The sequence below is a fragment of the Silurus meridionalis genome, chromosome 13, assembly GCF_014805685.1.
Source record: "Silurus meridionalis isolate SWU-2019-XX chromosome 13, ASM1480568v1, whole genome shotgun sequence".
NCBI classification, from domain to species: Eukaryota; Metazoa; Chordata; class Actinopteri; order Siluriformes; family Siluridae; genus Silurus; species Silurus meridionalis.
The window spans coordinates 18,786,963-18,802,677 of NC_060896.1; the positions used below are offsets into that span (position 1 = coordinate 18,786,963).

The 15,715-nt window shown below is 36.1% G+C and overlaps 2 protein-coding genes across 3 annotated transcripts; both read right to left on the bottom strand.

Annotated features, from left to right (window-relative positions):
• Window positions 1-1,096: 1,096 nt before the first annotated feature.
• Window positions 1,097-4,109, bottom strand: pglyrp5 (peptidoglycan recognition protein 5). 2 transcript variants are annotated; one of them, XM_046864660.1, is made up of 5 exons: window positions 3,912-4,109; window positions 3,798-3,873; window positions 2,392-2,587; window positions 1,594-1,712; window positions 1,097-1,497 (listed from the first exon to the last, which is right to left on the bottom strand). In XM_046864660.1, the coding sequence occupies exons 2-5, from the start codon at window positions 3,823-3,825 to the stop codon at window positions 1,310-1,312; spliced, it is 531 nt and encodes a 176-aa protein (XP_046720616.1). In that variant the 5' UTR covers window positions 3,826-3,873; window positions 3,912-4,109; the 3' UTR covers window positions 1,097-1,309. The 2 variants fall into 2 exon arrangements, with proteins under 2 accessions (XP_046720616.1, XP_046720615.1); XM_046864659.1 differs by having other exon boundaries at window positions 3,798-4,109.
• Window positions 4,110-8,007: 3,898 nt separating this feature from the next.
• Window positions 8,008-14,020, bottom strand: polr2i (RNA polymerase II subunit I). Its single transcript, XM_046863857.1, has 6 exons — window positions 13,851-14,020; window positions 10,725-10,779; window positions 10,566-10,639; window positions 10,258-10,332; window positions 8,460-8,511; window positions 8,008-8,247 (listed from the first exon to the last, which is right to left on the bottom strand). Exons 1-6 carry the CDS (start codon window positions 14,006-14,008, stop codon window positions 8,185-8,187), a joined length of 477 nt encoding a protein of 158 aa, XP_046719813.1. The 5' UTR covers window positions 14,009-14,020; the 3' UTR covers window positions 8,008-8,184.
• Between the last annotated feature and the right edge of the window lie 1,695 nt (window positions 14,021-15,715).

Consider the following 15,715-nt stretch of genomic DNA (forward strand, 5'->3'; position numbering starts at 1 on the left):
TATATCTTGTCTCAAATTGATGAAAGTCCCGTTGTGAACCATTTGTGGTGCAGGATTTTCCTCATAATTAGCCGAAGATTAGGGTCTTGTTTCAGGCATCTTTGCATCAAATTGCAGCACTCTGTGTGAACAGTGATCAGGTTTAGAAAGAAATTCAAATAGTAAAGTAAAAATGACAAAGTTAAAATAGTGATAATAGTGATACTTGTGCATTTCCTTACCCCAGACAGATTATGACATAGCTGCAGTGTCCTGCTAACAATCACATTTTTATTACAATTACATTTTTTTTATTAAAGGGCAACTTTCCACAGGCCGAATAAATTAGGATGACACCCAGACTCCAGACTGTAGTAGAAATACCAAAATGCACTTTATGGAGAACCCATTTAGAGGCCAGTATACTGCAGTGCCTAAACAAAAGATACTGCATGATAAAATAATACAAAATAATGCATTTTAAATAATAAAAAAAATGTAGGAGCAGGTATATAAGAGCAGAAACGGTCACAAAAACTGTGACTATATTCACAAAAACACTTTAAACTCGCATCCAATATTGTTGTAAAGATTGTCGGTTAGCAAATCGCCACAGCCAAAGTCGATCAATTTTACTTCCAGTGTGTCTGGCTCGATCAAATTATTCTGACAGTTACGGCAGTGATGTGCAGCCTGAACCACCTGCCACGTCACCTTTCCAGCCACTGATTCGGTCACTTGACGTTTGTTACGTTTGCAGAAATCGTTGATGCTTATAGAATGAAGGGGTCGCTCCATCACCAAGACAAAGAATGTGGCTGTTTCCAACCAATCCAGCAGCTCAACCACATTCTTAGAGCACACAGGTTTTGACACCATCTGCAATAATGGCACATCTAAAGGAAACTTGTGTGTTTCGGGCTAAAATTACCAACGCATATGAACATGTTAAGTTGTTAGCAAACACAATTCTGATTTGTGGACTTTCACTAGATGTGGTCTGAAGAATGTTTGAATTTCAGAGTTACTGAGTACTGTTCTACTTTCACATATCCTGTGTTTCCGTGTTGTGAGAATGTTTTCAATAGTATCTAAAGAAAGGTTAAAAAAATCAGAATCACCTTTAATGTACATGGAATTTATTTTAGTTGGATTTGATATACACAAAGTAGGTTACGATAAACTTTACAGAATGAATGATGACGTAATAGTCAATAGAATTTACGCAAGAATTTTATGAAATATAAAAAGTACAGTACGTGCAGGACACAAGAGTCCCAAAATCACAAGAGAGATGCCATTAAACCACAAGGTTTAGACAATAAAACCTTCAAAATGTCTGGTCAGTTGGTGTCTTGAGTATGTGTAGTGAAGTATACAGCTTCTCCCCTGGACACTGCGTGTCTGCAACATCTCTGTGTCCCAAAATCTCAACACTGGGCTGTAAATATCCCCTGGCCACTCCGTGTTGGATTAAAGCATGTACAGCTGACAGAGCCTTCAAGCTTGGTGACTCATCTGACAGGAGAAGATTACATAATTACAAGTGAATGCTAAAAAAAAGATTAAACATGTGAGGGTGAATGTTTAATTGCATCGGGTTTGTGCTCTTACCATTAAAGTTGCCCATAAAAGCAACACCTACAGAATTGTGGTTATGTGTTTTTGCATGCGCCCCAACGACGCCCCAGCCACGACCTTCATACAACACACCAGCCTGGTCCACCAAAAAGCTGAAAATGCCAAATTAACAGTTAACATAAAATCCTAACTTTTAAGTTGTAATGATTGGAACAACTACATTGTACAAATACACTGTATGAACAAAAATATTGGAACACCTGTCTTTATCAGACATGTGTGGTTCTATAAACTACAACCACAAAGTTGGAGGCAGGCAATTTTATAGGATGTCTTTGGATGTGGTACCCTAACATTTTCCCTTAATAGGTTTTTTAAGAGACCCAAACCTATTTCAGCATGACAAATCCCTGTGCACAAAGCCAGCTCCATGAAATTGCCTGCTACCCAACTCAGACCTCAGACATCAACCCTACTGAACACCTTCGGGATGAATTTTAATGCAGGCTGCACCAAATGCCTCCTCACCCTGTATCAGTAGCTGAATTTACTAACACCCTTGTAGCTAAATGAGCACAAATCTCCACAACCACACTCCAACATCTAGTGGGACATCTTCCTAGAAGAGTGGAGGCTATTATAACAGTAAATGGGAAATAAATGTGGAATGGGATGTTCAAAAATTAACACACACATCTTATTGTCAGGTGTTTTGTCCATACAGTGCATTTACAGACAAAAGGAACAAAAACAAATTAAAGTGTTCAAGAGAAATGTAACTACTTTTAAATGTTATGCATTAGAGGAAGGTTAACTATAACATTCACTGACTTGTAGCCGATGTCTGTGAAGCTGCGCTCGTGGATGTGCATTTGCTGAATGTGTATTAGCTGCTCGATGCTCTGGGTCTCACTCCAGCAGCTCCACAGTGCCGTGTGATGGATAATAACTTTATCAGCAGGTTGATGCAGTCGTTCTCTGACCTGAACATCCATTGCCTTCCAGGCCCTGCGGGGCATCACTTTCACTGCACATGATAGAGACGGCTCAACAACAGCCACATACACATGCCAGCAAATGTATATGAATAAATAAATACATTATATTAAATTATCTCTAAACAGATTTGATCAATTAAATGAAGTGAATGAAAGAAACTATCTGCATTTATTAATAATGAATTCACTTAAGGAATTGAGTTGTGTGGTCCTTTTGTATGAAAGCTTTAATAACAATTCATCACTCACTACTCTACTCTATCGGGCTTAATCAAAAGTTTTTCTTACCAGGAACGCCTTGAATTGCAATTAGATTCAAGCTGACATTATTTATAGGCTTAGATGTTTTTAACATCTATAAGAACTCAAGTATATAAATTCCTGTTTGGATGGTTTTTCACTACTGGAACTACATTACAGCACACTCAAATAACTGGAAAGAAAAACTATTATATAAAATAATGAACAGTAATAATCTGTAAATGGTGCAGTAACCCAAAGCCCTGAACATACACAGGGAATGGGTATCTCAGTGGTTAAGATGTTGGACTTCTAAACAGAAGGTTGCGAGTTCAAATCCCACCACTAAGCACCACTAGGCACCACTAAGCACCACTAGGCCCTCGCGCAACACCTGTAGCACTTGACTGTTCAGTTGTCTTAGTTGTATAGGATAATTTCAAGTTGCTCCTGATAAGGGCGTCTGCTAAGTACAGTAAATGTAAACATTTTTGATAAAACCTATTCTTGTACTTTAGACGTCAAAATCATCCACCAATGAGCTCAGTGTTCAAATCAGAGCCTCCAATTTACAGTTCTGCAGTAAATGCAGTTGCAGTTTTGTAAATCAATTTACAAAAAGTTACATAAATGTATGCAAAATAACGACATACATTTCCATGATTTTTAGATATTTATTATGAGTTACCACATTAACTTTCAACATTAGCTTATTTTAAGGCAAAAATCTATCAAAACCAGATTACACTCTTAAAGTCTGACTACACTTCCTGATAGCGAGCCAAAAATCCCGCTGACGTAAAACTGTAGCAAAATTCACACGCTGCAAATCCTCTGTTGTTTCTTAGCAACAGCGACACACAATATACCAAATAAAGTAGAAGAATTCTGATAAAAAGACAAAGAAAAAAGTCACCACATGCACACGCACGCACACACACACACACACACTCACACACACACAGAGAATTTACATACTCCACAAATCCACACACTCACCTGTACTGGGTTCGTCTACTCCTGTCATGTCTGTCTGTCTGTCTCTGTGTGTGTGTGTGTGTGTGTGTGTGTGTGTGTGTGTGTGTGTGTGTGTGTGTGTGTGTGTGTGTGTGTCCAATAACGAGAACGATATTAAACCCCAACCACGCCGCGCATTGTAAATCAAGTTTTGTTTGTTTGCATTAGTATTTCCTCGTGGAATTTCCGCATGAGTCAGCAACATCACACACACACACACACACACACACACATCAGCAGATTTGCACATGAACTTCATGACTTGGACGCAGGCAGGATTTGCCGAAGTGAAGACATACAGTGTGTTGAGGAGACATAAAACCTGGTTGTTTCTGTAAATATGTGTGCAAAGTGAATAAAAACCCCAATCTTTGGCAAATCTACTGAAAGCCCACCCCTAACAAATTCTAATGGTTTCCACTAAAAATACCACCATATCAGCATTTATCCAATTTAACACATTACCAAATGGTTTCCATTACATAGTGTGTTTATGCAGGGGCGCAATTAAGAGTTTTAAGGGGGGTATGCAAGACAGAATTTTGGGCCCATATATATATATATATATATATATATATATATATATATATATATATATATATATATATATATATATATATAAAATATTATTAATAATAAAGTTAATACAGTTTAATTTTATTTACAGGGAATTTATTTTATTTCACCACAGTGTTATTATTTAAAATATATGTGTGTATGTACGATAAAAAAAAAAAATAATAATAATTGAAAAAAATTTAATTGATGATTGTGGGACCCTCTAGCGTTCTCTTGGGCCCATATGCCTAACGGCGCCCCTGTGTTTATGTACCACAAACCAACTGGAAAACCATTTGAAATCTAAACACTACAAATGTCTGAGTGGTCCTTATTGTACATAGATACTGTAATACATGTGCTTTATGGGGGTTAGGGAGCTTAATAAAAATGATTATAATAATAATAATAATAATAATAATGACACATGAACATCACAACAATACTTCATTAATACTTTTATCCTCTTTATTTTTTTTCTCTTGAACCCTGAGGTCATGATGGCCTCCTCCTTATCTCAACTTTTTATTGTATTTTATTTTTATTTATTTACAGATTCTTCACAATTAAAATGTCATTCCACTAATTTGAATGTATATATCATTCACAAAACATCAATTATGTTTTTTTACATTTTACATATACATGTGGTGGACATGTTTCTGAAAATAGTCTTTGGCACTAGACATGCTAAAAATAGCAGGCAGCAAATTACCTTCAACACAGGGACCATTAACTGTTTCCATTACAATTCTTATTATACCCATTAAATCCATTAGGAATTTCATAAAGGAAAATCATTTAACTTATTTATTGTTTATTTCAGCAGGGCTTGTAAATTGCATGGTGGTATGTAATGGACACCAGTAAATGTCTCTATAACTTTCTACAAATGTTTCTTTGGTATCATATTAATGATTGAATCATGTGCACAAACTACCAAATGGAAACCATTTGAGGTTGGTTTGAATTGTTAACAGGTTTTTTGATGTTATTTATAGTCAAAACCATTCTTTGGAAACAAGAACTTATTGTTCTGATTTTACAAAGCGCTGACATAAACTTAACTGATATTACATAAATAGAAAATGCTGCTACTCCCAGATTTAATCAGATTAGTAATTATTAACTGTTCCAAATTTTTCTTTGTTTTATAAAAATACATTTCTGTCCTATGAGTCTTTGATTATATGGAGGGTCTGCTGTACAAGATTGCGTATGAGTTTTTATAGGACACCATAAGGTGAAAAAGTGCATCAGGTTCTGAACACCTTCTGTTAGAATTTTAATATGCCTGCACTGTCATTTTAATTAACAAATTCTCTAAATAAAAGTTATTGTTATGGTCAGGTGTCCACATACCTTTGGAGTTAAACACATGTTTGTGATACACAAATTCTATATCGAACATTGACTTCACAGGGCAAAATAACTGCCTCCATGACAGACTCACCTAATGTCAAACTAAAGGAGATTTTTCTGAGAGCAGAAATAATGAATTGAAACTGATGAGGAAACAGTAATTTTTTAATTGGATGTGGCTGCTGTGACAATTGTGTATGTCCTTCAGTAGTGGCTAAATTCTTCAGACTAGGTGTACATTTAGCATGTTTAACATCATGTACTCACAGATGTACCTCAGTACATTTAACTTTAACTACACACAGATCAATGTGTTTCTCCACGGACCGTTATTACTGACGCACCTTCCACTAAACACTGGACCGCTCTGGGGTTTCATTTCTAAATGTCCCCGTGCCACTTTCCACACAAAGGTTGTCTGTTTCTATGTTGTGTGTATGCAGGGCTCAGTTTACTTACATGTTTTCTTACAGAAAGTGGCGTATGCCACGTTTATGAATGAGACCCCTGAACAGGTAAACACAGAAGATGCTGCAGAATAAAAATGGGATGAACAGAGAGAAAACAGCCAGGGGTGAGGAGAAGATTCAGACCAAAGAACACAACAGAAAGATTCCAAAATTTTTTCAAACTAAAAGATCTCTGTGCAGACATCTCCTACATTTCTACATTTGCAAATCATGTCTGAATAAGCATCGCTTTGTGGTCAGGTATACTGTCATGCTGGAACATATTTGGACCCCAGTAAAGGGAAATTCTAATGCCACAACATACAAAGACATCCGAGACAACTGTACTCTTTCTACTTTGTTGTAAGAAAATCTACGTATGACAATCAGGTGTGTACCTTTAGCCACAGCTTGTTTAAACTCAGTGCTCAAATCGAAGGGGGGCTGGGGGGGATCTGGGACCCCCCATAAGGCATTAGGGACCCCCGAGACAAGTAAAAAAATAGACTTAGGGGGGTCCCCAAGATTATTTTAGCAAAAAATATATGAATTACACAACAACTAGGGACCCACCATAAGACTTGACTTAATTCGAGCAGTTTAAACTCTTATAATGACTAGATTAAAGTCTAGATTAAAGATAATATAATTGTGCTTTTTTTTTTATGTTGATCTACAAAGATTTTCATAATTTCATTTTTTATCCTAAACACAAGTCTTCATTTTGTGAATGCATGAAGCAAGGGGTCAGCATTACCATATCAATGATTAATTGTGAATTGTTTGTTTCAAAAGTGCATTATAAATATTCCTCATCATTGACTTTTACCGTTGATGTTAATCATTTTGTGTCCTAATGTCAGTTATATCATACTAATTTTTCTAAATAAATATTTAAAAAACTTAATTTTCCAGCCTTGCTATATAAACAGATCTGTGCAGTAAAGAAGTACCTCAATGTAATTGAAGAAGGCAAATTCATTAGATTTTACTGTACTTTGCAGATGAATTAGGCAATAAACCAGAATTTCAGATCTCATTTACAGATTAGATTGCAGATCGAGATGACTTAGACAACTTGAACAGGATACTTTGTTTGAACCCACCCATTTTGTAACTGAGCATGTGACTTACAGGTATTTCTAGTTGCCCAGGATTAACCTACAAAATGATAAAAATAAGAGAAAAATAAAAAATAAAAATCTGCTCATGAGCCAAAACATACACTACTTTAAAAGTAGTGTCACTGCTTGGGGTTGCATGAATTCTTCTAGAACTCTCACGATTCTTTATTGATCATTTACCTCAAAGTGGCAGCAGCAGAATATATTCAGAAGTTTACAGAAACATTCTGTCTGCTAACAAATAAATGCAACCAATCCAGTCTAATTGCTAGGATCTTCATCATATAATGGCATATAATAGAGCACTTCATTATGAGTGAGAAACAAAAGGTTTTATACTGGACAACTCATTTACCAACTCCTTTAAAAGAAGACTGAAAGGAGGAAACACACACTCAACAAGCAAAAACTGAAAAAATTGTGGTACAAGCCTGGAAAATAATCACAAAAAAAAAGGAACAAAATCTTTTGGTCTTCTACAGTTGGTTCGGTGGTTTACGTTCCACACATAGATGCAAATATCAGGAAAGAAATGTTCGAATGTATAACAAAAATGAAAGAATTTGCATTTCCGTTCCAAAACTTCTGGAGAGAATTCTACATTAACGTAATGTTCTTAAAAAAATCTTTAAAAAATGTAATTTATTTCAATATTCTTTTTAGTACATGACATTCACATACAACTCAAAAACCACAACATTTCTAAAAAATATTTAATAAGAAATTCACTATAAGCATCCAATTTTACAGACACACGACTCAGTCCTCTGAACACACAAACACACACAGATTTAGCCCAGTTAATAGACTCTCTCATTGGGTGTCTCTCATTAGCCCCAGTGATAAAGTGAGTGAGTTTGTCTCTCCACCTCTCCCTCACTCTGTCCACCGGTGTCCACAGTGTGGAGCAGTACACACATAGTACAGCCTCATAGCATCCTATAACACACAAACACACACTTTTAGCTCAAATTCAAGATAAGACATTTTGTTTGTTTGTACAATTATAGCTGTTCCCCACACATAATTTATTCTCTCTGGTTGTGACCTAAAATATCTGTTCTACACATCCTGCCTGTGTCTCGTAACGGTTGTGTAATTGTATACATTTTGTTATACTACTACATCCATGATGCTTTATAAATGTCTACCTCAGCCTTCATGCTGTGTGACTGGAAGAATACTGCCTCCTTGTGGCCACATCTGGAAAAAAGAAAAGACAAAGTATAAAACAATGGCTAGTAAAGCTCTCATGTGTGTGTGTGATATATGTGTATATCAGTGCTGCAACAACTTTATAATAATACGATAATAATCGGCAATAAAATTCGTTGTCAATAAATGCCATTACCAATTATTTGGGCTGCTCGAGTTTCGGTTTAGCGTGACGGTAAGATAACAGCCCAGTGAAAAAACACGACACAGTGATGGATTCAGTTAAACCGGTGCAAACAAACAATCTAAATGCAGCAAATAGCAGCAGTAAACAGTTATATTTATTAGTCACTGATGTGGTTTTCAGTGAATGATTATGCACTTGTACACCAATGCATATTTATATTTTTCTTTAATTAAGCCTGTTAGCTTGCTGCGTTTCTCTGTTCCATTCTGTTTTTATAGCATTTGTCTTCTACAACCGTGTTTTCAAACGTGTATTACTGCAACTTTACTACATTTTAACTTATGCATATATCATTTCATTATTACACAAAATTAAATTAATTATAATCTAGATGCTTAGATCTTCACAACTGAACACAATGTCTTTTTTTAAGCATGGTTATCAACTTGCCATCTGCAATTATTATTACAAACCATACAAATGATGATTTACACGTTGCAGACTCAAATGCTTTTCTTTTTTTACAGAAATAAACAACAACAACCCAGCATGAGTGAATATGTAGAAATCCCCCATGCTCCCCTCAACATGCAGCTACTGTACATTTGTCTAAATGAAAGATGTGTAAAGGTATGTAGCTATTGCTTTTTTTTAAAGTACACTTTTATACATAATTACCCTGAATTAGTGTTTTATATAATTATAATAAGCAAAACAGCCGATTATCCGATCTGTCAAAAAAAGGGCTGTCAAAATCTGCGGGTTAACAAATGAATTTTAATTGCACTAATATTATTAACGCGCGATTAATGCAGTGCACTTTTCTGTTTGACCATTTTTATAAAAAATGTAAATATTAAATATAAAAGAGACAAAATTAAAACCTTCAATAAAACACATATATTCACTACATCCTTACTTTACTCAGATATAAAAAAATATATATCTTTCTGTCTCGGTCAATCTTAGAGGTGTCAATCGATTAAAATATTTAATGCCGATTAATCGCATGATTGTCATAAGTTATCTTTGTTAAATTTAATCGCACATTTTGTTCTAAATGAACCTTAATTAATACTTTTCAAGTTTTTAATACTCTAATCAACCTGGGCATGGACAAATATGGATGCTTTATGCAAATGTATGTTTTTTAGTGATACCATACCAGAACACCAGACATGTTTTAAAGACGGTAGGAAAAGATATATATTTACATGGAAAAAAAGATAAATAAATCACAGGTTCTTATTACTTTTCTTTCTATGCATTGAGCAAAGTTGCTCAGACGGACAAGTTTTATGTTACTGTTTACATTTTTGGATGACAGGGCAGCTCGTAAAAAATACTCTTGTAAATGGTTTCAAGTAATTGTGGTGTTTTTACGTAAAACCCATCAGGACACCAAACTGAGCTTTTGCTATGTTTGGCGGATTTGTGCACCATGGTGGGTTTTGGTGCCTGATTTGACGCTTGCCGAGATTTTATTTTTGTGTATCTGAGTAAAGAAAGGACATCATGAATAAATGTGTAATAAATATATATATTAACTGTCTACTACACTAATAAGGCTATGTGTCTTATTTGTTGTGTGTGCTTGTGTTGTGTACTTCGGGCATGGATGATCTTCAGTACGAGGCAGTGTTGGATCTTGAGATACATCAGCGATTATCTGTGTGAGCTCACTGTAGAAACACAACATGCAGTCAACACCAAAACACAATACCTAGGGTAATTATATATAGATAATAATTATATGTAAATATATTATGGTAATTGCACATTGTGACTAGATGTTCATTTGTAGCAGCAAACTCACATCTGCATCTTGTATTACATAATTTTCCTAATTCAACTGCATGCTTATTAAAAATATGGCCATGATAAATGACAGCCATGAGGTTGCGTCTGTACTCACTCGACTTCATGTGTGATTTTGTTCACATAGATGCAACTGTTATCGGCTTCCTGCTGATAATCACAATTCCTGCACTGTACACGCACACACAAACGATTAGGCCTGAAGTGGAGTGATTACTGATATATAGACAGACAGGGTTGTGTTGTAGTGACTCACAGCGTAGAGGAGGATGCGGTTCTCTTTGTCCTCTTTTGGATACAGCATGTTGTTACTGTAAACACACACATCGACAACAGTCATGTTTATGAATAAACAGTTCAACAACTAGCTGGCAAAACTGATGAACATTATCAACATTTTTAGAAACATGGTTCAGGAATGTACAGGAACAGTTATTGACACAGTACCATTACATTAGTGTACTTTTATGTAGAGGTTGGAACCGATAGTTGTTGCTGGGAAGAAATTGGCAAAAATCCATACTGATAGTTTTTCCGGGTTGCGTTATACAGTATGAGAGTAACTGTAACTGGTTATTTATTTAGAGCTAAATTTTTAGTGCTACTTTTTTTTTTCCAGTTTGAATGCATGTCTTATTTTCCTCCAATATTTGTTCATTGATTTCATTTAACAAATTTTCATGATTCAAAACCGTTTTCTTATCTTTTTTTTTTTTTTTTTTTTATAAAGTTCAGTACTATTTTTACGGATGATCCGCTGTGGCGACCCCTAATGGGAGAAGCCGAAAGAAAGTTTTTAGAACTAATTTACATGGAGTGTGTTTGTTTTTTCCAGTATCCATAAAAAATAAATAAATGGTTGATTAATCGGTAATCGACAAATACTCTCTTTTCATGTAATATTTCGATGTGTGTGCAGGAATGTGAAGGAAACTTACTTATTAACTGATGGGTGTTGAGCTGTCCTAACTTATTCTGAATTTTAGCATCTCTACACCACATTCATCTATCTTTACTGCCCTTTTAGAAAACATTACCTCATGGTACCTTATATGTTTAGTATAACAACCTGATGAGTTCAAATTGAATGCTATGAAGCATGTGCACTATGCAGTACATCCCTACTGCAGTGGTCAGAAACCATCTGCAAATATTCACATTTTTTTAATTATATAGATCTTGTGTAATCATTTCTCTGTCCTGGTTTAGGCTCACACTGTAGGTGCTCGCAAAAAGACTTGATTCACTGATTGATTGATTAAAAGATCTCAATCCTAAAGTTTTGGAGTCGATTCCATGCATTAAAAGCTTATAAACAGCAAAACCAAATTTATCATCAGAATGTTTGAATGAGAACATTCAGGACACCAAAGAATTTCTGTTGAACAGCCAGTATACTTATGGTAGGCTGAAAATCAAACACCACGCTGACCAGGATAACGTCGTTAATAAAAACGCCAGTGTGACCGAACACTCAAATAAATCGACACTATTTGGTCTAATGTCTGTGAAAACCTGACCTGACCCATGTGTGTTTTTTGAGCATCCACTCATCTAGAAACATATTTTGATGGAAAAAGAAGAGCCCTTTAATATTTTAATATTTTGAATGGCTCCGGTTGGCAATATATTTCGCATACAAATATACACTGCAACCTTTATTCATAAATGAAAACCATACGCCTATCATTCTGGAAAAAGTTTAAAGCAGTCTGGTGGTTCTGGCATGGGTCTGCTATTACTTATCACTGCCCTTTCACTTTGAAAGTCTAACATTTGGTGCACTGTCATTTAAAATAAAGGAAAGCTGAGTTAAATTAAGACGAGTTGTAACTGAGGTGCAAATGTAAAATTTTAGGAATGGGACAGTCATCAGTACTCGGGCTCTCACACATGCGGCCATGTGGCTTTGGTAATAGCTGCCTCTCGTGCTCCTTTTTTTAATTGCAGTTTTTTTAAGCAACAAACCTGAACATCATTTATGCAGATACGCGAAATAAGTGACATATACTATGAAATGCGATGACCAGTATACAGTGGTGGACTGTAACAAAGCAAACAAGATTTGTTACTGTTATTAAGGAGATTTTCACGTATCTGTACTTTACTGAAGTATTTCTATTTAGGGGGATTTTGACTTTAATTTAACAAATATCTGACTTTTTACTCAACTACATTTTTGCTAAATCAGTCGTTCCTTTTTATTTGAGTGGATAAAAACATATCAAGCGCCCAATCATGGTAGAGAACGCGCTCTCTGTTTTAAACCTGTTTTGACTGTCGCTCATCACCAACGTCAGTTCAAACTAAAGCAGAACTTTTGAGGGTAATAAATAATGGAAGAAACTCCCAACTCTAACTTAACACCTGTGGCCTTATTGGTGTGATTAGGTAGAAAAAAAAAGATTTTGGGCTCATGATAATTGTTATAGATATCATTCAGTGTTTGACTCATTAATATTATCCTATTAATAGACTGGTGTGCTGAGAGTCAGAGAGTCTTTTCACATAAACTGAGTTGATTAAGCAGAGTCTTGTGACAAAAAAAATTATAATAGGAACATTATAGCCATAATAAATCATAGTACTTTGGATACTTAAGTACATTTGAAGGCAAATACTTTTGCTCAAGTAAAAGATATAAAGGGAGCACTTTTACTGGAGTCACATTTTACCTACTGTATCTCTACTTAAACTCAATTACATGGTTTGTGTTCTTCGTCCACAAATACTAAGTATATTGGTGATATATTGCACAAAGTCACATTACTCCCAGCTCAGGAAGGTGGAATAGAGGAAGACCAAGGAGGAGTCTTATGGATATGGTGAGGGAAGACATGGAGGTGGTTGGGGTAAAAAAAAAAAGGCAGATGTAGAGGACAGGGAGGTTTGGAGAAGGATGATCCGCTGTGGCGCCCCCTAATGGGAGAAGCCAACAGAAGAAGATTCCCGGCTCAGGTCAGTGTGAATGGGATTGGGGATCGCGCAATCCGAGGTGAGGCGCTTTATTGTGCTTTACCGCGAATTATTTTACAAATAAAAGCGTAGAGAAAAAGGCATTTATAAACACAGATCATGGAGAAAAAGCGCTGTCTCGCATTTCATGACAGTTTTATTATTGGTATAGAACAGTTGAAACAATGCCTTATTTCTGTCTACACGTCTCTGATCTCTATATAGAGCAGATCATTGGTGTGAGATTGGATCTTCTAGAGTTTCCTGAAAGATCAGGTGTGTTTGTGTTTATGAATAAAGCTCAGTGTGTGAAATCTCCACTCGGTTAGTCCTGTGACGAAACCCTGTCCCCTGATGAGGATCAGTTTATACACTCTTCTGTCTTAAATCTAACGCACTCAGCCATAATAATCAAAATCCAACTCACCATTCCTGACAGAACCTGATCCCCACGAACCCGGGCTCATACGTGCCGCTTTCCAAATCCATATCCGCCCTTTTATAAGAGTATAATACCGAAAACAAAACAAGTAACACCGCTATACCGGTGCCAGCCAACCGAAGAGTGACGAGAACAGTGCACATGCGCGCGTTTTGTTCACGAGCTATTGTTTTGATAGAGGGACACCGCGCGGCCGGAGGACAGAACTGCACCTGAAATAAAAACTAAAGCAACATACTGTATAACATTCTGCCTTTGCTAGTTGTTTGGTTTATATTTGCACACAAATTATAATTTATAATTTACTTGTTTGGTTTAGATTGTGTCCAGCATGTGTGGCGACACCCTAGTGAGGAGTACCAAGAAAATTGTGTCTTGCCTAAAGTAAAGCATGGTGGTGGTAGCATCATGGTCTCGGGCTGCATGAGTGCTGCTTGTACTTGGGAGCTGTGAATAATTGAGGGAAACATGGATTCCAACATGTTCTGTGTCATTCTTAAGCAGAAAATGATGCCCTCCCTTCAGAAACTGGGCCGAACAGCAATTTTCCAACATGAAAACAACCATAAACACACCGGCAAGATGGCAACTGCTTTTCTGAAGGTGATTGAGTGGCCAAGGTTGTCTCTCTAGACCTTAACCCTTGAGAGCACATGTGGGGGATCCTTAAGCCCGGAGGCGGAGAAGCATCATGTATCTAACATCCAGTAGCTCTGTAATTCCATTATGGAGGAGTGGAAGGTTCCCAACAACAACCTGTGCAGCTCTGGTGAATTCCATGCCCAGGAGGATTAAGGCAGTGCAGATACTTTTGTGTACTCACACAAAATATTGGCACTTTGCACACAGTTTTGACATTTTCACTTGATGTATTCACTTTTGTTGCCAGCTATTTAGACAATAATGGCTGTATGTTGAGTAATTTTCAGGGGACAGTAAATCTGTACTGCTATACAAACTGCATATTGACTACTCTAAAATATATCCAAGTTTAATTTCTATAGTTTGGTTCCATGAAAATGATATACTAAAATGGTGGCTAAAATGTAAGGGGTATTCTCACTTTAGTGAGATACTGTATTTGAAACATTTTGATGTGGGTGGACGATGTGACCTTCTATAGTACATACTGTAACCTTATTTAATCTGGAACTGTTCATGGTGTGTATCACTCTGCTCCCTTGTGTTTGCCATGTAATATGTCACTGTTTTGCACAAACCCTTTTATTTACATTTTTTTTACAAGATACACTCCTGTACTCAGTTCTCTCTTCACACTACACTGTATAATATACAGTAGGTTTACTGGTGGTGCTATTTTTGTGTCTTGTGTTGTCCTACACTGTCCTGTGTTGTCTTTGCACTGTCTGTCTTGCACTGTTTGCACCAGGTTGCACACGATGCACTTTATGTGGCGAGGACACTTACTAGTCCTTAGCTCTGTGTTTTCTGTTATGTAGCTTTATGTTGTTTAATAAAGCACCAGCGTTCTGGAGAAATGTTGTCTCATTTTCCTGTGTACTGCATCAACTATATATATGTTAGAAATTACAATAAAAGCTTCTTGACTTGTAACTTTAAAACTGTAATTCTAAAGTTACTTCCATTGAGTTAGTGGCATCATCAACATACACGGCAAACAACTTTTTAGGAATATAACTTTAGACTTAACATTGAAAAAAACTTGCCACTTGTGAATATGAAAAGAAAGAAGCCGACGTGATATAAAGTGAACGTAGTGTCTGCAAGATATTTGCTATAAAAAAAAAAAAAAAAAATTCCTTCCTGCTTATAGCATTCATATTCATATGATTGTTCTGAATATGGTACCTTTTTAGTAAGTGCATTAT

What these genes read in the sequence shown, in the direction of transcription:
- pglyrp5 (XM_046864659.1), bottom strand. Translation starts at nt 4,074, where the DNA reads ATGAAGTTCATGTGCAAATCTGCTGATGTGTGTGTGTGTGTGTGTGTG. An exon ending in TTCACAGACATCGGCTACAA is followed by an intron (nt 1,713 to 2,391) that starts GTCAGTGAATGT and finishes TGGCATTTTCAG; the next exon opens with CTTTTTGGTGGACCAGGCTG. An exon ending in TTTTATGGGCAACTTTAATG is followed by an intron (nt 1,498 to 1,593) that starts GTAAGAGCACAA and finishes TTCTCCTGTCAG; the next exon opens with ATGAGTCACCAAGCTTGAAG.
- polr2i (XM_046863857.1), bottom strand. Translation starts at nt 14,008, where the DNA reads ATGTGCACTGTTCTCGTCACTCTTCGGTTGGCTGGCACCGGTATAGCG. An exon ending in AAAATCACACATGAAGTCGA is followed by an intron (nt 10,333 to 10,565) that starts GTGAGTACAGAC and finishes GTGTTTCTACAG; the next exon opens with TGAGCTCACACAGATAATCG. An exon ending in CACACAGCATGAAGGCTGAG is followed by an intron (nt 8,248 to 8,459) that starts GTAGACATTTAT and finishes TGTGTGTTATAG; the next exon opens with GATGCTATGAGGCTGTACTA.